The sequence below is a fragment of the Globicephala melas genome, chromosome 7 (assembly GCF_963455315.2).
Source record: "Globicephala melas chromosome 7, mGloMel1.2, whole genome shotgun sequence".
In the NCBI taxonomy this organism is placed as follows: Eukaryota; Metazoa; Chordata; class Mammalia; order Artiodactyla; family Delphinidae; genus Globicephala; species Globicephala melas.
In genome coordinates, this window is record NC_083320.1 from 4,336,131 (window position 1) to 4,360,375 (window position 24,245).

Here is a 24,245-nt window from a genome sequence, read left to right on the forward strand (position 1 = left end):
AAATCTTGACATATTGAAAAGAAATGAAATCATAGAGAGTGCATTCCCCTACCACAATGGAATCAGACTAGAAATCAATAACAGAAAAATAATAAGAAAATCTCCAAACACACGGAAACTAAACAGCACACTTCTAATTCATAGGACAAAGAAGAAACAAGAGAACTCAAAACATATAATGAAAATACAAGATATCAAAAATATCTGGGACAGGGCTTCCCTAGTGGCTCAGTGGTTGAGAGTCCGCCTGCCGATGCAGGGGACACGGGTTCATGCCCCAGTCTGGGAAGATCCCACATGCCGCGGAGTGGCTGGACCTGTGAGCCATGGCCGCTGAGCCTGCACGTCCGGGAGAGGCCACAGCAGTGAGAGACCCACGTACCACAAAAAAAAAAAAAAAAATCTGGGACACAAATAAAGTAGTCCTGAGAGGGAAATTTATAGCAGTAAACACATACACTAGAAAAAGAGGAAAAAGTTCAAATCCATCATCTAAGCTCCCACCTTCAGAACTTCAGAACCTAGAAAAAGAAGAGCAAAAGAAAAAAAAAAAACCCACAAAGTGAGAAGAAAGAAGAAAAAGATAAGAGCAGAAATCAGTGAAATTGAAAACAGAAAAACAATAGGGAAGTCAATGAAACAGAGCTTCCTCTTTGAAAATTATCAACAAAATTGACAAACCTCTAGTAAGACTGACAAAGGAAAAAAGAAGTCACATATTACCAACATTAGGAATAAAACAAGAGGTATCACTACTGACTGCAGATATCAAAAGAATAATAAAGGGATACTACAAACAACTACACACAAAATTTGACAACTTACACGAAATGAACACACTATTCCTAAAAATACAAACTACTGCAACTCATTTAATATGAAATAGATAAATTGACTAGCCCTACATCTATTAAGGAAGTTAAATTGTAATTAAAACAATTCCCCAGGTAGAATCTCCAGGACCAGATGGTTTCACTGGAGAATTCTACCAAATATTCACAGGTAAATTAACACCAATTCTACACAGTCATTTCCAGAATAGAAGAAACACTTCCCAACCCATTTTATAACAAGCTAGTGTTACCCTTAAGTGAAAACCAGACAAAAGCAGTACAAAAAGAAAAGGAAAAATATAGGCCAATATCCCTCATGAATATAGATACAAAAATTCTTAAAATATTTTCAAATAGAATGCAAAAATAAAGAGAATTATAAACCCTGACCAAGTGGGGTTTATTCCAGGAATGCAAGCCTAGTTCAATATTTGAAAATCAACAATGGAATCAACTATGTTAACAGACTAAAGGAGAAAAAAAATCACATGATCATATCAATTGATGCAGAAAAAGTACTTAATGCTCACCCATGATAAATCTCTCAGAAAAATTAGAGAACTTCCATGACTTGATAAAAAGAATCTACAAAAACACCTACAGCTAACCTTCTACTTAACAGTGAAAGACTAAATGCTTTTCTCCTAAGACTGGGAATAAGGCGAGTGTGTCCACTCACTGCACTTTTATTGAACATAGTGCTAGACGTTTTAGCCAGTGTGGTAGGACAAGCAAAGGAAATTTAAAAAATAAACAGTCCCTATTTGCAGATGACATGATTGTCTATTTAGAAAATCTCAAGAAATCTACAAAGAAACTCCTAGAAATAAAAAAGTGCGTTCAGCAAGGTTGTAGGGTACAAGGGGAACATATAAAAATCAATTATATTTCTGTTTACTAGCAATGAACAGATGGACACCAAGATTAAAAATATAATATCTCTTAAAATCACTCAAAAAGGAAATACTTAGGTGTAAAGCTAACAAAACGTGTGTAGGACTTGTATGCTAAAACTACACCATGCTGATGAAAGAAATCAAAGAAGATCTAAATAGATCAACATACTATGCACATGGATTGGAAAACAAAATGTAAAGATGTCAGTTCTCTCCACATCAATATACAAGATTAATCCAATTCTTATCAAAATCCCAGAAAGAGGGCTTTCCTGGTGCCGCAGTGGTTGAGAGTCCGCCTGCCGATGCAGGGGACACGGGTTCATGCCTCAGTCTGGGAAGATCCCACATGCCACGGAGCAGCTGGGCCTGTGAGCCATGGCCACTGAGCCTGCGCGTCCAGAGCCTGTGCTTCGCAACGGGAGAGGCCACAACAGCGAGAGGCCCGTGTACCGCAAAAAAAAAAAAAAAATCCCAGAAAGATAGTTTATAAACATAGACAAGATTATCCTAAAATTTATATGGAAAGACAATGAATCTAAAATTGCTAAAACGATTTTTTAAAAGAGGAATAAAGTAAAAAGAATCCATCTACCTAATTTCAAGGTTTATTATACAGCTACAGTAATCAAGACTGTTTGCTATTGGTAGAGGGTTAAACTGTAGATCAATGAAACAAAACAGACAACTGAGACATAGGCTCACACAAATAGGCCTGACTGATTTTTGACGAAGATGCAAATGCCGTTCAAGGGAGGAAGGATAACCTTTTCAATAAATGGTGCTGGAGCAACTGGATATCTACAGACCAAAAATAATAATAATAATAAATGAACCTTGAGCTAAGTCTCACATATTGTACAAAAAAAATAACTCGAAACAGAGATCATGGACTTAGATGTAAAATGTAAAGCTGTAAGTTTTAGAAAAAAAATATAGGAGAAAATCTTTGGGATGTAAGGCTAGCAAAGAGTTCTTAAAATTAACACTGCAAGCGCAAATCCATTAGAGGAATATTTGAACTTCATCAGAATTAAAACTGTTTGCTCAGAGAAAGACCCTGTTAAGTGGGTGAAAGACAAGCTACAGACTGGGACAAAACATTTGTAAAGCACATATCTGATGACGAGCTAGTATGTAGAACATACAAGGAACTCTCAAAACTCAACAGTTAGAAAACAAAACAATCCGATTATAAAATGGACAAGAGACATGGAGACATTTCACCCAAGTGGATGTACAGAGGGAAAAAGAGCACAGAAAAGGTGTCCAGCATTGTTAGCCATTAGAGAAATGCAAATTAAAACCACAGAGAAATCACTTCATACCTATGAGGATGGCTAAAATAAAAACAGTGGCAACACCAATTGCCTAAGATAACGGGGGACAAACTAGATCACTTTTACATGATTGGTAGGAGTGTAAAATGGTATGACCACTCTGCACAAAATTTGGCATTTCTTAAAAAAAACATACAACTACCATAGAACCCAGCAATTGCATTCATGAGCATTTATCCCAGAGAAATGAAAACTTACACACACACACACACACACACAGACATTTGTTGCACCTTAATCAACTCATGATAGCCCAAAACTAGGAACAGCAATAAAAAAAAAAAACTATTCATGCATACAATGACCTGGACAAATTTCTTGAGAATTATGATGAATAAAAAGCAAGAAAGTAACATACTCTATGATTCTGCTGATAGAACATTCCTGAAAGGACAAAACTGTAGAAACAGAACAGATAAGAGGTTTCTAATAAAGCTGGATTGGCTGTGGGAGGGAAGCAAGGGTTACTCTGAAAGAGCAACTGGAAGGACCCTTGGGGTGATTGAAACATCCTGGATCTCAACTGTATCAGTATCAAGTCAAGATCATGGTTGTGACCTTGTGAGAAAGTTCTGCCAGATGTTACCCTTAGGAGAAACCCACTAAAGGTTACATCTCTCCATAGCAATTCTTACAGCTGAATGTGAATCCACCATTATCTCAAAATAAGAAATTTAAATTTTAAAATACTGAAAAACATGAAGTATAGCTACGTGCAACCACATATGTGAATCTTGGAATTGTAGTACTGATTGGAGGAAGCCAGACCTAAAAGAGTTTATGGGGTGCAGAGTCAAGATGGTGGACTAGGAGGACACGGAATTCACATCTCCTCACAACTAGGGCACCTACCAGGCACTGGTGGGGGACCACGGACACCTAAGGGGACGGGAGGTTGTTTTTTTCCTCTCTTCGATTGGAGTTCTGTTTAACCTTGTTGATTCTTTGTTGTTGATTCTTTTATGTTTTTATTTTTCTAACAAATCTTTTATTTTTCTAATTTTGTTTCATTCTTTATACTTTGTTATTGTTCTCTGCTTTTGGCTTGTTTCCCACCCACCCTTTTTTTTTTTTTTTTCCTTTTTTCTGTTGTGGTTTTATTTTATCTTGTTGCAGTTGTTTCAACTGCAGTTTTATTTTTCCTAATACATTTTTTATCTTTCTAATTTCATTTTGTTTTTTATTCTTTGATATTGTACTGCTCCTTTTTTTCTTTTCTTTCTTCCTTCCTTTTTTTTTTTTTTTAACCATGCCACAGAGTTTGTGGGCTCAAGGTCGGGCTCGAGCTCCTGTGATGGGAGCTCCAAGTCCAAATAGCTGGATTAAAAGATAACTTCAGACCCCAGGGAATATCAATCACAGTGAGGCCTCCCGGAGGTCCTCATCTCAGCACCAAGACCCAGCTCTATCCAACTGCCTGCAAACGCCAGAAATGGACGTCTCAGGCCAAACAACCAGTAAGACAGGAATGCAGCCCCACCCATCAAAAAAAATGAACCAACAAAAAAATATGTTACAGACTAAGGAGCAAGGTAAAAACCTACAAGATGAAATAAATGAAGACGAAATAGGCAACCTGCCTGAAAAAGAATTCAGAGTAATGATAGTAAAGATGATCCAAAATATCGGAAACAGAATTGAGAAAATACAAGAAACATGCAACAAGGATCTAGAAGAATTAAAGAGAAAACAAACAGTGATGAACAATATAATTACTGAAATTAAAAATACTCTAGGGGCTTCCCTGGTGGCACAGTGGTTGAGAATCTGCCTGCTAATGCAGGGGACACGGGTTTGAGCCCTGGTCTGGGAGGATCCCACGTGCCGCGGAGCAACTAGGCCTGTGAGCCACAACTACTGAGCCCGCGCATCTGGAGCCTGTGCTCCACAACAAGAGAGGCCGCAATAGTGAGAGGCCCGTGCACCACGATGAAGAGTGGCCCCCAGTTGCCACAACTACAGAAAGCCCTTGCACAGAAACGAAGACCCAACACAGCCCAAAATAAATAAATAAATAAATAAATTTTAAAATAAATAAATAAATAAATACTCCTCTGTTTAAAAAAAAAAAAATACTCTAGACGGAATCAGTAACAGAATAACTGAGGAAGAAGAACGGATAAGTGAGCTGGAAGACAAAATGGTGGAAATAACTGCCAGGGTGCAGAATAAAGAAAAAAGAATGAAAAGAATTGAGGACAGTCTCAGAGACCTCTGGGACAACATGAAATGCACCAACATTCGAAATATAGGGGTCCCAGAAGAAGAAGAGAAAAAGAAAGGGTCTGAGAAAATATTTGAAGAGACAATAGTCAAAAACTTCCCTAACCTGGGAAAAGAAATAGTCAGTCAAGTCCAGGAAGCACAGAGAGTACCATACAGGATAAACCCAAAGAGAAACATGTCGGGACACATATTAATCAAACTATCAAAAATTAAATACAAAGAAAAAATATTAAAAGAGGCAAGGGAAAAGCAACAAATAATATATAAGGGAATCCTCATAAGGTTAACAGCTGATCTTTCAGCAGAAACTGCAAGCCAGAAGGGACTGGCAGGACATATTTAAAGTGATGAAAGGGAAAAACCTTCAACCAAGATTACTCTACCCAGCAAGGATCTTATTCAGATTTGATGGAGAAATTAAAAGCTTTACAGAAAAGCAAAAGTTAAGAGAATTCAGCACCACCAAACCAGGTCTACAACAAATGCTAAAGGAACTTCTCTAGGTAGGAAACACAAGAGAAGGGAAAGACCTACAATAACAAACCCAAAACAATTAAGAAAATGGTAATAGGAACATACATATTGATAATTACCTTAAATGTAAATGGATTAAAAGCTCCAACCAAAAGACATGACTGGCTGAATGGATACAAAAACAAGACCTGTACATATGCTGTCTACAAGAGACCCACTTCAGACCTAGGGACACATACAGATTGAAAGTGAGGGGATGGAAAAAGATATTCCATGCAAATGGAAATCAAAAGAAAGCTGGAGTAGCAATTCTCACATCAGACAAAATAGACTTTAAAATAAAGACTATTACAAGAGACAAAGAAAGACAGTACATGATGATCAAGGGATCAATCCAAGAAGAAGATATAACAATTGTAAGTACTTATGCATCCAACATAGGACCACCTCAATACATAAGGCAAATGCTAACAGCCATAAAAGGGGATATTGACAGTAACACAATAATAGTAGGGGACTTTAACACCCCACTTTCACCAATGTACAGATAACCCAAAATGAAAATAAATGAGGAAACACAAGCTTTAAATGATACATTAAACAAGAAGGACTTAATTGATATTTATAGGACATTCCATCCAAAAACAACAGAATACACTTTCTTCTCAAATGCTCACAGAACATTTTCCAGGACAGACCATAGCTTGGGTCACAAATCAAGCCTTGGTAAATTTAAGAAAATTGAAAGGGTATCAAGTATCTTTTCCAATCACAACGCTATGAAACTAGATATTAATTACAGGAAGAAAACTGTAAAAAATACAAACACATGGAGGCTAAACAATACACTGCTTAATAACCAAGAGATCACTGAAGAAATCAAAGAGGAAATCAAAAAATACCTAGAAACAAATGACAATGAAAACACGACAACCCAAAACCTATGGGATGCAGCAAAAGCAGTTCTAAGAGGGAAGCTTATAGCAATACCATCCTACCTGAAGAAACAAGAAACATCTCAAATAAACAACCTAACCTTACACCGAAAGCAATTAGAGAAAGAAGAACTAAAAAAAAACCCCAAGTGGGCAGAAGGAAAGAATTCATAAAGATCAGATCAGAAATAAATGAAAAAGAAATGAAGGAAATAATAGCAAAGATCAATAAAACCAAAAGCTGGTTCTTTGAGAAGATAAACAAAATTGATAAAACTTTAGCTAGACTCATCAAGAAAAAAAAGGAGAAGACTCAAATCAATAGAATTAGAAATGAGAAAGGAGAAGTAACAACTGACACTTCAGAGATACAAAGGATCATGAGAGATTTTTACAAGCAACTATATGCCAATAAAATGGACACCGTGGAAGAAATGGACAAATTCTTAGAAAAACACAACTTCTGAGACTGAACCAGGAAGAAATAGAAAATATAAACAGACCAATCACAAGCACTGAAATTGAAACTGTGATTAAAAATCTTCCAACAAACAAAAGTCCAGGACCAGATGGATTCACAGGCAGATTCTACCCAACATCTAGAGAAGAGCTAACACCTATCCTTCTCAAACTCTTTCAAAATATAGCAGAGGGAGGAACACTTCCAAAATCATTTTACGAGGCCACCATCACCCTGATACCAAAACCAGGCAAAGATGTCACAGAGAAAGAAAACTACAGGCCAATATGTCTGATGCAAAAACATAGATGCAAAAATCCTCAACAGGATATTAACAAACAGAATCCAACAACACATTAAAAGGATCATACACCGTGATCCAGTGGGGTTTATCCCAGAAATGCAAGGATATTTCAATACAGTCAAATCAATCAATGTGATACACCATATTAACAAATTGAAGGATAAAAACCATATGATCATCTCAATAGATGCACAAAAAGCTTTTGACAAAATTCAACACCCATTTATAATAAAAACTCTCCAGAAAGTAGGCATAGAGGGACCCTACCTCAACATAATAAAGTCCATATATGACAAACCCACAGCCAACATCATTCTCAGTGGTGAAAAACTGAAACCATTTCCTCTGAGATCAAGAACAAGACATGGTTGCCCACTCTCACCACTGTTATTAAAAATAGTTTTGGAAGTCCTAGCCATGGCAATCAGAGAAGAAAAAGAAATAAAAGGAATCCAAATTGGAAAAGAAGTAAAACTATCACTGTTTGCAGATGACATGATACTATACATAGAGAATTCTAAAGATGCTACCAGAAAACTACTAGATCTAATCAATAAATTTGGTAGAGTAGCAGGATACAAAATTAATGCACAGAAATCTCTTGCATTCCTATACACTAATGATGAAAAATCTGAAAGAGAAATTAAGGAAACACTCCCATTTACCACTGCAAGATAAAGAATAAAATACCCAGGAATAAACCTACCTAAGGAGACAAAAGACCTGTATGCAGAAAACTATAAGACACTGATGAAAGAACTTAAAGTTGATACAAACAGATGGAGAGATATACCATATTCTTGGATTGGAAGAATCAACATTGTGAAAATGACTATACTACCCAAAGGAATCTACAGATTCAATGCAATCCCTATCAAAATACCAGTGGCATTTTTCCATTGGTATGAACCAAAAATTTCACAATTTGTAGAGAGACACAAAAGACCCCGAATAGCCAAAGCCATCTTGAGAAAGAAAAACGAAAGAATCAGGCTCCCTGACTTCAGACTATACTACAAAGCTACAGTTATCAAGACAGTATGGTACTGGCACAAAAACAGAAATATAGATCAGTGGAACAGGATAGAAAGCCCAGAGATAAACCCACACACATATGGTCACCTTATCTTTGATAATGGAGGCAAGAGTTTACAATGGAGAAAACACAGCCTCTTCAATAACTGGTGCTGGACAGTGCTTTGTGACCACCTAGAGGGGTGGGATCGGGAGGTGGGAGGGAGGGAGACAAGAGGGAAGAGATATGGTGATATATGTATATGTATAGATGATACACTTTGTTATAAAGCAGAAACTAACACACCATTGAAAAGCAGTTATACTCCAATAAAGATGTTAAAAAATAATAATAAGTGATGCTGGGAAAACTGGACAGTTACACATAAAAGAATGAAGTTAGAACACTTCCTAACACCATACACAAAAATAAACTCAAAATGGATTAAAGACCTAAATGTAAGGCCAGACACTATAAAACTCTTAGAGGAAAACATAGACAGAACACTCTATGACATAAATCACAGCAAGATCCTTTTTGACCCACCTCCTAGAGAAATGGAAATAAAAACAAAAATAAACAAATGGGACCTATGAATCAACTAACAAAGGATTAATCTCCAAAATATACAAGCAGCTCATGCAGCTCAATATCAAAAAAACAAACAACCCAATCCAAAAATGGGCAGAAGACCTAAATAGACATTTCTCCAAAGAAGATATACAGATTGCCAACAAACACGTGAAAGGATGCTCAACATCACTAATCATTAGAGAAATGTAAATCAAAACTACAATGAGGTGGCACCTCACACTGGTCAGAATGGCCATCATCAAAAAGTCTACAAACAATAAATGCTGGAGAGGGTGTGGAGAAAAGGGAACCCTGTTGCACTGTTGGTGGGAATGTAAATTTATGCAGCCACTATGGAGAACAGTATGGAGGTTCCTTAAAAAACTAAAAATAAGTGGAAAAAAAAAAACTAAAAATAGAACTACCATATGACCCACCAATCCTGCTACTGGGCATATACCCTGAGAAAACCATAATTCAAAAGGAGTCATGTACCACAGTGTTCATTGCAGCTCTGTTTACAATAGCCAGGACATGGAAGCAACCTAAGTGTCCATCGACAGATGAATGGATAAAGAAGATGTGGCACATATATACAATGGAATATTACTCAGCCATAAAAAGAAATGAAATTGAGTAATTTGTAGTGAGGTGGATGGACCTAGAGTCTGTCATACAGAGTGAAGTAAGTCAGAAAAACAAATACTGTATGCTAACATATATGGAATCTAAAAAAAAAAAAAAAAAAGGTTCTGATGAACCTAGGGGCAGGACAGGAATAAAGACACAGATGCAGAGAATGGACTTGAGTACATGGGGAGTGGGAAGGGTGAGCTGGGATGAAGTGAGAGAGCGGCATGGACATATATACACTACCAAATGTAAAATAGATAGCTAGTGGGAAGCAGCTGCATAGCACAGGGAGATCAGGTCGGTGCTTTGCAACCACCTAGAGGGGTGGGATAAGGAGGGTGGGAGGGAGATGCAAGAAGGAGGGGATATGGGGATATACATATGCATATAGCTGATTCACTTTGTTATACAGCAGAAACTAACACAACACTGTAAAACAATTATATTCAAATAAAGATGTTAAATTTTAAAAGAAAAGAGTTTATATTGTAAGATTCCATGTTCAAGAACAGGCAATGCGAATCCCCAGAGAAGTCAGAGTGGTGGTTACTTACAGACCCAGGAAAGCAGTGTGAGAGAGAATTCAGGAATGGTGAAAATATGTTCTGTATTTTCAGCTGGGTGGTAGTTATATGATTATATGTAAAAATTAAATGTAAAATGTTAACCAACCTGATGTGGGTATACTTTATGTACATTATGCTGCAATAAAAACAATAAATGAAAGCATGAATGAAATGATAGGGAGCAAGAGTCACCTGAGAAGGCCTGGGATAGAAGATGAGACAGCAAAGGAAGATAGGAGCCAGGCTGCAGAATTTTAACTTTATCCTGTGGGCAATGGGGAGGTACTGATGGATATTTTATTTATTTATTTTTTTTTTTTGCGGTACGCGGGCCTCTCACTGTCGTGGCCTCTCCCGTTGCGGAGCACAGGCTCCGGACGTGCAGGCTCAGCGGCCATGGCTCATGGGCCCAGCTGCTCCACGGCATGTGGGATCTTCCCGGACCAGGGCACGAACCCGTGTCCCCTGAATCAGCAGGCGGACTCTCAGCCACTGCACCACCAGGGAAGCCCACTGGTGGATATTTTAGGCAGAATAGTGCAGCGATAAGCACTGCTTTAACGGACCACGTTCTGAGCACTGCCCTCCAGCCGGCACAAGGATCTGAGTGCAAAGCCCTTTGGGAACCAAAGTTGGGTGGTTGCCTCAGTCTTTGGGCTCCAGGTTCAGGTCCTGATGCTAACAGAGAGGTGATCGGATACCAAAGAAAAGCACAGCTTGATAGCCTGTGCACTCGGCACTCTCATCCTTTGTAGCAAGCGTGCCAGGGCCCAGAAGAAGAACCAGAATGCTCGGGGCCTGTTGGGACTCAGTCCATGCATGTTTCTGGGTGGCCACCTCACCTGCCAGTCCCTGTGTTCATGCAGTAAGTGTTGGAGCTCCATGTACCGCGATTGACTTCCCACCTCCCATTCCCCTACGCCACCCCCCAAAATCAGCTTCCTTAGCTAATTTCTAGAGCTCGTTTTTCTTGTTTACACAAAGCTTGATTTTACTAAATGGGTTTTTTTTTCCATTTTCTTCCAGAAAGACAAAAAAAGGAAAGTGGGGAAGAAGGATAAAGACCCAACGGCTGACAGGTGAGGGGTGCATACGGGTGGGGGGCACCGCAGAAAAGAGCATAGGACATGGCCTGAGTCCTCGGCCTGGTCTGGGAAAGGCAACCCCCCTCCCCAGCTCTGTACACCACACCCCTTCATCCTGGAAGAGTATGGTGGGGGAAAGCACGGAGACCTCTCTTCAGTCCTGCACGCAGGCCAGCATCCTCGACTGGGGAGACGCAGTGGAGAGGCGGGGCCTGGGAGGCAGACTCAGGCCCCATCGCTTCTAAGGCCGTGTGACTTTTTTTAAGTTTTAAAATTCATGGGGTTCTCAAGAAGGTTTTTTGAGAAACTAGCATCCTGCTACAGCTTTTGAGGGAACACTGAGACTGCAGCCCTTGAGGGCAGAGACAGTTCATATTACATGCCCGCCCCTGGGCCCGCCCGCTGAGGCCCTTCATAAGTGCTCCTTGGAGGAAAGGGTGAGGATCTGTCTCATTGTGAAAGGATACTTCCATTTCCTTAAGGCTCATCGGCTGAACTTTGATATTAACGATTATAAATGCTCATTTTTAAGCTGAAATGGCCTTCGGTGCTTTAATATTGGAAATAAATAGGGCCTAGGTTTTCAAACATTTTCAAGGAATTTAATTAAAATCCCTAGGAAGTGAATGTCAGAAATCACTTTGAACATAGACCTTTTTTCCCATGGGTTTGTTAATGGGTCACAGGTGTTGCTCCCTGTTTGGGGTGTTCCCTTGTTCCCCTTTTGGTGCGCTGATAACAGTCCCAAACTCTGCTTGAAAGAAGACCCATGACAGAGGAAGCCAGCTTGGAACCATCCGCAGGAGAAGTGGGGACTGGAGCACCCCAGAGCTGGTGCACACGCCCAGGGCCCTGGCAGGCAGCCTCTGGAGAGACACCCAGCCTTGGTGTGGGCTTTGGCTCTGGGGAGAAAAGGCTCCCACAGGATATCGCTAGAGGGAGGAGCTGCAGGCTTCCTCACATGACGTTCCATTGTTTAGGGAAAAGTTCAAGTTCAAGACCTTTGGCTGACCGCTGCCTGGTCAGCATTCTGAGACTCAGGCGCCCAGTTCCTGGGAAGGAGTCCATCTACCGATGCGCCAACACTGACGCCTCCTCGGGGGAATGTTGTAGTCCCTTCCCTGGAGGAAGGTCCAGCCCCTGCCTACCCGCAGGGCCACTGCTGTCTTTCGGGGACTTTCACATGCCACGTTTCTCCTTTGTCCTTACCTCAGTCTTTCAGGAGAAGAAGATCCTGCTAAGTGTCTTATTGAGTGACCACCCAGAGCTAAACCCAAATCTGCCAAGATGAGCTGACCACTAAGTAAAAGCTATCTATTCACGTTCTCTGCACTTAGACAGTCACTTAACTGAATACAATTCTGCTTTAACAACACAGAGCACACACGTGGCTCATGGACCGTGTCTGTTAGCCAATGAATGTGTTCTTTGCATAGGTTTCTTTACAGTTGAAGTATTATAAATGAGCTACAGCAGTTCTCTAGTGAAATGAAGAAAGACCAGTAGTATTTTATTCACTTTTATACCCCAAAGTACAGAAATACCTGATCATCCTATTCCTGGAAGACTTTTCATTTTAATTTTAAAGACTCTATGTTATTCATTAAGTGGGATTCAGTAAATGGGCTAGTTCTCTGCCAAGACACTGTAAGACAACTTATGTTTCTCTCATCCAGTTAGTATAAACCTTAAATCAGTATTTTTATCATAGTTTATAAGGTGGTTTTATTTTATTTATTTATTTTTTTTTTTCCCCATCACAAAACTACTCAACAGTGTGCTGACAGTCAAGGTATTCAAGGGGCATTTTATGCTCCCTGCCATTCACAGGGATTGTTATTGTTGAGTATTGTAATGGCCTCCTGAAAAATCAATTTAAACAGATTCATCACTCTTAGCTCCCTCATCTCTTCCTGGTCACTGTATGTGGCCGTGCTCAGAAAGGGACCATCTCTTCTCAGCCACTTCCTGGTTAATGATTAGGATGATCTATTATTAGTTTACAACTTGGGATTCCTCCCTGACTATTCCTGGGCATGATGCTTTTCTGTTCACTCAAGGCAGCCCCAGGCTGGTAGGCTGGCTGCCCAGACAAAAGGGGGCCTAGGGCTTTCAAACTGGCTCAGCCATATAAGGTCGCCATATAAGGTAGTTTTCGAGTTGAAATTTTTTATTCTGTCGCAAGAGTTTATTTCACTGGAAAGATCCAAATATAGATTTCTGTTCCCGGAGTCTTAAGATATTTGGTTTGGATTATTTTAGAGAATCTTATTCAACTTTATGTTAATATTTTACACATATGTTTATGTTAAACCAATATTCAAGTCAAAACACTGCCGTCGATACTGCCTTGGTATAGGTCAGATACTGTCATCCCAAATTCCATTACAATGAAAACTTTCTTAATTCTCAGCTGAGGGCACACGATTTTAAAAATATCTGATAGAATAAAATTTCAGTCAACCAAAGACTGGAGTCACTGAATTAACATCTATCCCGATGGTTTTTGGCTTGAGTCTCACCAATGTTCTTGAGTCTTTTTTAATCACACTAACTTGGATCATTGAACAATCAAAGAACAGTTTAAAAATAGTTATATTTACAATTCTTCAGTCTAAAGAAAGACTGGGGTTGAACCAAAGCATCAGGCCCCTAAAAATGAAAAGGGAAAAGACAAAACATCTCGAAGGACTCTGCTGCCCCGTATTTGAGCATCTGAATTCCAGCAAACCAAGCCCCAGTTAATTTCATTGGGAGTTTCATGCATTAAGTGGGATACTATCTCCATTTTTTTCCCTCAAGTAGTATAAATTACCACCATGCTGGCTACATACCCGAGGCCGCCTTAGAGAAGAGGTTTTGTCATCTGTGAACACTATGGAAGAGTATAACGTCCTCCTAAAAAATTATAATATTTTGTCTTCATATTAAAATGATTTCCATTATAAGCCTTTGTTTTTTATAGATATTTCTTTTAAACTATTAGGCTATGGAGTTAAAAGGAAATGTCAGTTTCGCGAAGGATTGATGATTTTCTACAGCGTGCAGACGCTAACTGAACATATAATTATGGCCCCGTGAGGTTACTGTTATTGGGTAATTTCTGATTCATATTTGTGCCATCAGGAAGGCTGATGAAAGGGGAGACTGCAGGAGTCATAGCTGGTCTCAGATGCCCAAAGATATAATTCTTATTCATAGGAAACATCAGGTATACCCATGGACGAGTGCAAGTATTGTTTTTAAAAAGTCTAATTTATCCCCCAATTGTAGTAACGCTTCAAAAAATCAATTTATTTGCATACATACAAATGTACTTTGAATGAGATCTGGTTGAAGTTCTCTTGCGTATGTGATGATTAACGTCAGTACTGCTGATTTGATGTGTTTGCTCACAGAATACACGGTCTGCTTTATCCCCAGGACCATCGAATCTCTGTACAAGGAACTAGTGGAAGAAGGCTTATTGATCCAGGCTCTGAAAGTCAACCTCTCTGATTACATTGGTAAAGTACACAAAGAATAATGCATGTATGTGTCACAGATGCATGTCACCCCTTGGGTTCTGAGGACCCAACAGCCGGAAGTATGTTTCATCTGTGCTTTTGTCCAACCTAAAACCTGGACCTTAGTGGCTTGCAGTAAATGTTTGTTGGATTGAATCGATTTGAGTTCATTCTGTGCTGGGATCTAATGGGTCCAGCTCTCTCCCCTAATGTGGTAGAAGCAGGTTTCCAAACCTACTAGCAAGGTTCCTGGAGGCATTCTTTGTGGCTTAAGCTGAATTGAGGAAATGAAGAATTGTTCATGCTCTCTGTTTATCAAAGTGCCCTAGGGGGCAGCCCCTGGTACTTCCAACACAGAGTCCTCACAGGAGAAATTCCTTCCAGAATTCCATCTAGGGGCCACCACAGGAGTAGCCGGGAGGAAAAAGAGGGGACATTTGCTATCACCATCTTCAGCTAATGTTTTTCTCTTAATTTTTAAAAAATACCATGAGGATCTGAAAACATATTTAAAGCTTAAAATTCGTCATACTCCTACCACCCTAATGCAGATATCATTTTCACTTTCATACATCTACAGTCAACTGAGGACATTTCGCCTACATAACCACGAAAAGATAATCACACTCAGAAAATTTAACATTAATGTTGTACTGTTACCACTAGGTAATATCTAGTTAATACTCAGTTTTCCCAATAGTCCTAATAAATAATGTCCTTTGTAACTGTTTGTCTTTCTCAATCCCAAATGCAGTCAGGGATCATGGATGTGACGGATCTCCGTCGTCCCCTTTCATTCCTTTAATCAGCACCAATTTACAGGTTTTTCTAGTCCTTCACAGCACTGACATTTTTAAAAAGTCAGCTGTTTTACAGACTCTCCTTCAACTGAATTGGTTTGATGGTTTGATGGTTTCCTCCTAACTTGATTCATGTTAAACATTTTTTACAGGGAAACTACAGGTAATATTGTGTCCTGATTCCCAGTCTTTCACATTGAGGGCACAAAAATGACGCTTTGTCCCATCACTGGTGATGTTGGGTTTAATCACTGGTGAAGGTGCTGTTCCACAGATTTCTCCATTGTAAAGCTCCATTTTCCACTTTGTAATCAATGAATAATCTGTGGGGGATAGTTTGAGGCTCTGGAGATTCTGTTCCCAGCCATCTTAAAGGTTTAGGCATCCGCCGTGATGACTTCTGCCTGCATCAATGTTTGCTATGGTGGTTGTAAAGTGGGAATATTCTATTTCTGTCTCCTCTTCTAGCAGGTACCATTTTTCTGGAGAGATTTCCCTCCCACCCTCCTTTTAAAATTGTTTTGGTATTAGAGTAGACAGATGGATTCTCTCTTTCTAAAATTGTATTACAACCCATTTCCGAGTTATTCATTCCAGCGTTTACACTGCCCCAGTTTTGGCCTGCAGGAGCAAAAAGACTGACATTTCCCTTGGATCAAAAAACTGATCACTTTAATCCCTTTGAAATAAAGCCACATTTCTTTCTCAGGGGCTTGGAGGAGCCTTCCTATTTCCTAGTGGTGTAAGATTTTACCAGAATATGTACTGGAATATCTGTTGGGTTTCTATTTATTTTATGTGTTTCTTATTCAAGTACTGCAGGGGTTTCTCCTGGATTGCCTTGATTATGTTCTATTAATTCTGTTCATATGAAAAAATAACACTTTTAGCAGAACCTACCTCTTTACTTACGACTGGGATCTCTAAGTGCTCTCTCTCTCCTCGTCTGGTTTCTTTCTTCATATCATGTCTTTTTTGCTTATCACTGAATTCCTAGTTTTTAGTACAGTGCCTAGCACATGGCAGAGTCTCAGAGAATTAATGGACACATTTCTCATCTTCTTACTAATTTCTTATCCATCTTGGACTTCCTCACTGATCTCTTTGTCAGTTTCCAGGCAGCATCTTGAAGATGCTTAAGGTCAAAGCAAATGAAATCAACCTCTTAAGAGTGACCTCAAATGTAAATGACCCAGTCTAGCAAAATCAGTCAAACTGCCACAAGGATTGGCTCCCTTTGGTCTTTTCCACGTTTGTCTTCTTTTTCCCGGTTAAGATGCTTAGCTTGAAAAGATGGCAGTGGATCTTCCCAGATCCCCACATAAAAATAGACTAAAGCAACTAGATGGCAAAAGCAAAGGCCTGTGGACAACATTAACGCGAAAACGAAATAACCGAGTTTCCCCTCAAAGCCCAAAGTGCAAGCCACTGGGAACAAGAAACAAAAGAACCCCAAAATAGCCAGCAAGCACTCACTGGAAAGCACAGCAGACCAGGGTAGTAACTGCAGCTGGAATTGGGAGGGGTTTGCCCACTTCAACAGCAGATGCATGAAAATGGATAGAATCAGAAAGTATGAACGGGCGAGAACACTCCAACCTCTGGACGCTCTTGAAATTGACCCTTCCAAGACACGGCCTTATACTGAGAAGAAACTCTGGGGAGCAGAATCACAATTGAGTAGGAACAACAGAGATGAGGGAGAGAAAAGGTCCAGAATAAATTGGGGGAGGGGAACAGAACAAGGACACCTCAAAAAGCAAGCCACCATACTCATAACATATATGAAAACAACAGAAGAGGGGACTCTATGAAATTTAAAAAGCTACCCTGACCCAAACTATCTTCTAAACATATAGGAATATTAACTCATATAAATTTAAGCAATGGAAAGTTTCAAGGTCAAAGCCCATGCCAGATGTCTATTAAAAAAGAAAGAATAAGGAGCAAAGTGTCATCACAAAAAGACACACCCACAAAGCAGACATAACTGGAACCTCCTCTTTCAAACCAAGCTAATATACATTAAGAAAATTATAGAAGATATGTAAGAATACATAAAGTGGAATTAGAGAAGTGCAGAAATGAGTTACACAAAATTCCAGGAATATTTTGGGGTTTTTTTGTTTGTTTGTTTGTTTTTTCTTTTCTGCGGTACACAGGCCTCTCACTGTTGTGGCCTCTCCCATTGCGGAGCACAGGCTCCGGACACGCAGGCTCAGCGGCCATGGCTCACGGGCCCAGCCGCTCCGCGGCATGTGGGATCTTCCCGGACCGGGGCACGAACCCGCGTCCCCTGCATCGGCAGGCGGACTCTCAACCACTGCGCCACCAGGGAAGCCCCAGGAATATTTTAAATAAAGGAGAAAATTCGTTTTAGGACAAAACTAAATTACAGTGAATACAAGAATGAATAAAGTCCACAAAACTGCTTTAAGAGAAATGAAATGTGAAAGACAGAATTTTTTTTTAAATAAAACTAGAAATGAAGAACAAGATTAAAAGGTTTCCAAAGAAAGTAACAAGTACTAAAGATAGGCAAAGAAAATTCACATAGGCAGGCAAACATAATACACATCCCTAAAGAAGAAAACCAAAGCCAAGGAACAGAACAAATACTAAGAACTTTTATTCATGAAAAATTTCCTAAAACAGAAATGCAAACCACATAATGAATGATCACACTTTGTATGTGAGAATATCAACTCCAATTGACCAACACCAAGATGTATTCTAATAAAAGTAACACACCTTAAAGTAAAGGGGAAAAAGAAACCTTGGGGCGTTACCCCTTCTTCTTTTCCAGCCGGCCCAGAGCTGGACAAGCAGGGCAGGGTGGGTGTTGGCTGTGCCTCAGCAACTCCCCATGCAGGCAGGGACGGAGCACAGACCCTCAGACTCAGAACGTGGCCGCGTGGTTTGGACATTCCCCACAGCCCAGGAACCCTGTATTCACAGCCAGCCCAGCTCAGCACTGCCGGAACACGAGTTGTTTGGGGGGCTTCCACTCTTTTCTAAACACCACTCAAATCCAAATACGCATTAGAATCACAGCAGTTAGGGCTGAAGGAGACTTGGAAGGCAGGAGACTCAAGTGCGTAATGTCTGGTTCCCCCAAGGCCCAGCTCCCAACTCCCCCCACCCCCAGTTCCTTGCTCTGTCCCTGCGCACCTGCCCAGCTCAGAGCGCTGACCCTGTGCCCAGGAACCAGCTCCCGCCACAAGCTTGGGTATGCAAGAAATAGCACATTTCCTTATTCTTTAAATCACCGTAACTTAGCATCACGAGGGCTGAACTGCCAAGGTTATTCAAATTCAATCCTTCTTACAAACCTCCACCCCTGCCCCCAGGTACCATCAAGGTCCCTGATTCCCAAATGGTGCCTGGATGCTGGGGAGAGATTCTGGGCACTGGCGTCCTCCAAGACCCCTTAGTGCCTGCCTGGGGCCCTCTCTCAGCGAGGGGCTCTCTCCCCTGCTCCCTCGTCCTCCGTGCCACCAGGACACAGGGCTGATGCCCACTGACCAGAGACCCACTGACCAGCTGTCCCGCCCAGGCTGGGAATGTCTTCTCCCTCCTGCCTCTGAAGCTCGCACCCTCTGGGCTGCCAGTCCCTTCTGTAATCTTTCTGTGCCTCAGTTTCCACAATTATGAGGATGATAACAGCAACCGCCTCACTGAATTGCTGTGACGGTTTAATGAGTGCGGAAATGGAACACCTGAGGGCGCGCTGGCACAGAGCTAGCTGGCTGCCCCCCTGTGTTGCCGCGGTGGTCATCTCACCTATCTTCCGCGGGCTCAGGGTTCTCCAGCAAGAGGGCTTGTGACTTCCTGGTGCCTCCGTGCCCCTCCCTCCCTGTGCACGTCACAGAAGCGCGAGGCACCTGGGTCAGCCACTGCTCGAGGGGAAAATGCAGAGGGAGCAAACACAGCCAATACTCCCCTAAATTACCTGGCTCTGCCTGTGGCTCTGGAGCTGCTGCGTTCAGTGGGAACATTGACACCCAGGCCAGGGCTGGTGTTTCTTGCTTTCTCCTTGGCATCCAGGGCCTGTCCTAAGAACAAGAAGATTCAAAGGGTTCCTCAAAATCCCACCTTACAAGACTTGACTTAGACATTACACGTGGAAAACATCTGAAGCTTCAGAATACCTGGGCCCCGGGGCGCATAATCTTGGCAGAGCTATAATAATCTGTTGCAACCAAAGGTTAACCTGAGAAGTCTCTCTGTCGACCTCATTCTGGAAGCTGGTAGCCTGCATCCAACGTAAATTTTTATTGTATAAACAATTCAGGAACCTGGATTGTAACCACGTAGCATGTGTCACCGTGCTCGTCATCATCAGAAGATGCTCTGTGCTGCCCTGGCAGTGCCCAGGGCAGAGCTGGCGTGTCCTGGTGCAGGTGGGAGGCCCCAAGTCCTACGAGGATTGTCTGCTGACTTGAGGCCTCCTGTTTCTCTCGCTCCTTTTCTTTGAGTAACTTTTTTAAGAGGCTGTTATTTTTTATCAATTGTCTGTTCTTTATTCTCTTTTCAATGCTCTGTGGGGTAGAATGGAAACGTTAGAAGCTGATTTCACCTTGCTTTCTCAAATATTTTTTATTTCTCCTTATTTTTTAAGTGTGCTCGTATGTTCCCATTCTCTACAATTAGTTCCTCCTCCTGTGTTCATTTGCTAGGACTGCTCTAACAAGTACCACAGTAGGGCAGCTTAAACAGCAGAAAATTACTGTCTCCCAGTTCTGGAGGCCGGAAGTCCAATGCCACGGTGTCAGCAGTGTTGGTTGCTTCCTCCTGGAGGCTCTGAGAAGGAATCTGTTGGCTGTAGCCTAAGAGCCCCTTCAAGCCCCCACCTCTGTCCTGCTCCCTGGACTTGTCAGTCCTCCCCTGCCAGGATGCTGAGCTGCCCTGGGGCTCACGTGGCCTAAACTGACCTCTTCCCCTCATCCCTCGTCTTGTCCCCTGGTGGTTTGCTGGCAGTCTTTGGCGATCCTTGGCTTCTGCTGTATCACCCCATCTCTGCCTTCAGACCTGACGTGACCTCCTCCCTGTGTGTGTGTCTGTGTCCGAACTTCCCCTTTTTATAAAGGACACCAGTGATATTGGATCAGGACCCACGCTAATAACCTCAGCTTCATTAACTACATCTGCAGTGATCCTATTTCCAAATGAGGTCACATTCTGAGATACTGGAGGTTAGGCTTTGACATACGGATTTTTAAGGGGACGCAGTCCTACCCATAACACAGTCCTGTTTCTTTTCCCGCTGTTGTCCTAGGTTTCCTTGCCCTTTTTCATGCTTTCTATCTCTAACACCTCTTCATCTGTTTCCTTCTTCCCTCGCTCGTGGAAGACCTAGTGTCTGTGCAGGGAACCCTGAAGTCTCTAAATTCTGAATGAGTCCATGGGAGGGGCTTATGGCTTCCGTCCTGGGCAATAGCAACACGTAGTAACACACTTTCAGAATGAGTCTCCTCACTTGGCAAAGGGTCGTTCCTTCTATCAGAACCAACAGCCAACAGTTCAACTTCCTTTGTCCAAGTCTAGAAAATATGGCACATCTGGGTATTAACTTGGATTTACTTAAGCAGGAAAATGGGGTCACTTTTATGCCCCCCCAATGTCATGTTTACAGCAATAAGTGCTGGATTTAACGGTGGCTGCAGAATCCCTTCCTGCTCTAGTGAAGGCGAAATGAACCGCTCTTCTATTTATTACCTGCTCATTAAAAAGCGTGCAGATCGGAAGCCATAATAGATGCTTTCATTATCACTCATTCCCCTCACCAAGACCGTTGCCCTTGCCAAGGACTTTCTTTCATGCGGAGGCTTTGAAAGGCTGTGGCCCACAACAAAACAGCAATCATGATCTGGATTTTAACTCTCATTTTCTTAGCATTTGAAAATGCTTTAAAGCCGTTGATATTTTCAGGATTTCATAGACGCCAACATGTATTTCTTCAGTGTTTTCTTACACGCATAAAGGCATTTGTTTTACATATATAACATTGAAAGCTCTGCAGATCCATACATGTTATGAAAAGAAAACGTCAGGAGAAAACAACATCAAGAGATTGTGATTCGTTTATCGAATATTTTTCCTTCAGATTCAGGTACAAATCAAGAGAGAATCGTATGAGCATGTGAAAGTCCATCCTCATGACAAGTGAAGGCAGCAAAACTAATTTGCGTGTGACCTTATCTAAATTAGTTAGAAAATAACACTTCAGATTTATGACCAGTTACAGTGAAGCTCTTGGATGCCTTCTAATTAAACCTGTAAAGATTTATTTCGATATTATTCCTTCGGTAATCCTTTAAAAACGATAAAAATGTTAATGACTATCACCCTCAAAAGGAGACGTTTCTGTTTGTCCTAAATTAGACTCAGATCCTACCTTTCAACTGATTGCATTTCAGGATCAGATTTACACGGCTTCAATACAAATTTCACATCCATCTTAAGTAAGTTATTTTTAAAGTTTGTGCAAATGTTAGACATAATCTCTTGGAATAGAAATTAAACCAAACATACGTTGTATGTTCTTCATGTTAGAACTTTGCTCTTCACATATTCAACATTCAGAGGTGATTTTTTAAAATAGTGGGAGGTTAGTATCATACTCAACATAATTCTCAGCTATTGTAGCGAGTATAGAAATGTTTTTGTGGCTGGACAGTTTCTCTTCAAGCCTTTATCTGAGAAGTTCTTTATAATGACTCTGCGTAATATAATTATATTTGCTCAGAAATGTTAAATTTGTATCCTGTGTTAATTTTGCAAGTGTCCAAATTATGCAACTCAGAGTAGCGTAGTTTCCCATTCATTTGTCCTCTATTTTTTTTCTCCCCAGGTGACTACAGCTACCTGGGGAGTACTCTTCGCCAGATGTCCACAGAACCCATGCCTTCCCTCCTGGATGTCCGACAGCTCATCACCCTGTATGGGATCCTGCCGCTAGGTAAGGACTCCACTTGCCCTGCTGTGCCTTTGCTAGTAGAAGGCGTGTCTGCTCGTGTGTTCCAGGTCGTCATCAGTGTGCATTGCAGCTTACCTCTTCTACTGAGAATTGTGAGTGAGGGTCGTTCTGCTGGGCTAGAGCATCCTGGAGCACAGAAAGGTACCGCCCAGGAAGCATATCTGTAGCACCTTTGAATGTCTGGTTAGCATTCTGAAGGTCCTGGAAGCTGTCATCTGGAGAGATGATGACCGAGGCAAGCACCCGCGATTCAAAGCGACCAAATTAGACAAAGGCTGAGGTTAGGCTTACCTGTTACACACAGGCTCTGTCACTGGGTCCTTAACAGAGCCGGCCCTTCGGGAGTCAGTGAAAGTGTATTTCTTGGATCTAAAGAATCAAGGCTCTGCCAGTTTCCACGGAGATTCAATCATGGTTGTTCAGACAGACGGACCAGAGTCTGCAGAAAAGTCGGGGCTCTCCGTAACAGATACCCACTCCTCTCGTTCACTTTTATTTATGTTTTCATGACTGCGTGACCTGGGGCAGGGGCAGGAACTCCAGCCAGGCCGTGCTCTGATGACCGTTCTGAACTAGAAGTCGCATTTTGTTTATTTAATTTGCTTCAAAGTAAGATGGGAATCGTTTGGACACTTCTCACCTTATTCCACTTTGACTTAAAGAAGAACTTAAACCTATTGGCCAGAAATAGTTCATTCTTCTTTCAACTTCATGTCAGAAGCAGTCAGTAGAATAGGGGTCAACATAAATAAGATACATATATAACACAGTATATAATACTTGGGGATCAACATAATTTGGGGTCAACAGAATCAATATACAATATTTAATGGGGTCTGCGTAAATAAAATAAACAGATGAGCCCTCAAACCTCATCGCAGAGTGATGGAAGGCAGTGGAGCCAAGGACATCAAGGGGTGTCAAGATTTTAAGGGAACTCCTCCCAAGTGAGCGCGTGGTGTGTTTGCATCCTCCACTGGCAGATACAAGGCGATGGGTGTCGTCTCCAAGCTGACCTGAGGGTTCTGGAAGAAGCGGGCCTGGGAGGCGTCCCACTGGACCCTCCGTTTGTCAATGAGAAACCTGAAGTCTCCCTGGTGGCTGACCCGCCCCACCAGGCCCCAGAATCAGCGGGGCTTTTTTTCTCGTGACGGGTTCATGAGTTTGCACTGTACAAACAAGTCAGACAGAGAAGTTCGCTCACACGGCAGCCTGCCAGGGCTTCGTCTAAATTTCATACGTCTAAACTAGTATCCGGGCACAAAAGGGAATGCGTTTGTTGGTCTGATTATTCAGGTCACCCCTGCCAGGACTAGGCAAGGCGGCCACTTGGAAGAGGGCACTGAGGACACACCGCAAGGCCACTTCCCACCCTGCCAGGCAACAAAGCTCGCACCGGCCCCCAGGGTTCCAGGAGCCTCGGCCAGGGCTCCCAGGACGAGCTGTGAACTTTCAAAGCCGCAAGGGCAGTGAGGGAATGCCCAGGAAGCATCTGGTCAGCATTCACCCGCTCACTGCCCCCCGCCCCGGAATGTCACTGTCCCTGCAGCGTGGAGGGAGAGAGGGAAGCGCGGGGGGAGGGCGCTCACGGAGCAGAAGCTGCGTTTTATGTGCGGTTTC

General features: G+C 41.6%; 1 protein-coding gene across 3 annotated transcripts in view; it reads left to right on the forward strand.

The window, feature by feature from the left end:
- The window catches only part of IQCA1 (IQ motif containing with AAA domain 1), a 197,176-nt gene that overhangs the window by 101,704 nt on the left and 71,227 nt on the right, over positions 1-24,245 (forward strand). For all 3 annotated transcript variants that reach the window (XM_060301667.1, XM_030864755.2, XM_060301668.1), the window contains exons 12-14: positions 11,282-11,334; positions 14,764-14,846; positions 22,500-22,607. In XM_060301667.1, coding sequence (XP_060157650.1) covers positions 11,282-11,334; positions 14,764-14,846; positions 22,500-22,607 — 244 coding nt within the window. The remainder of the gene's footprint in view (positions 1-11,281; positions 11,335-14,763; positions 14,847-22,499; positions 22,608-24,245) is intronic.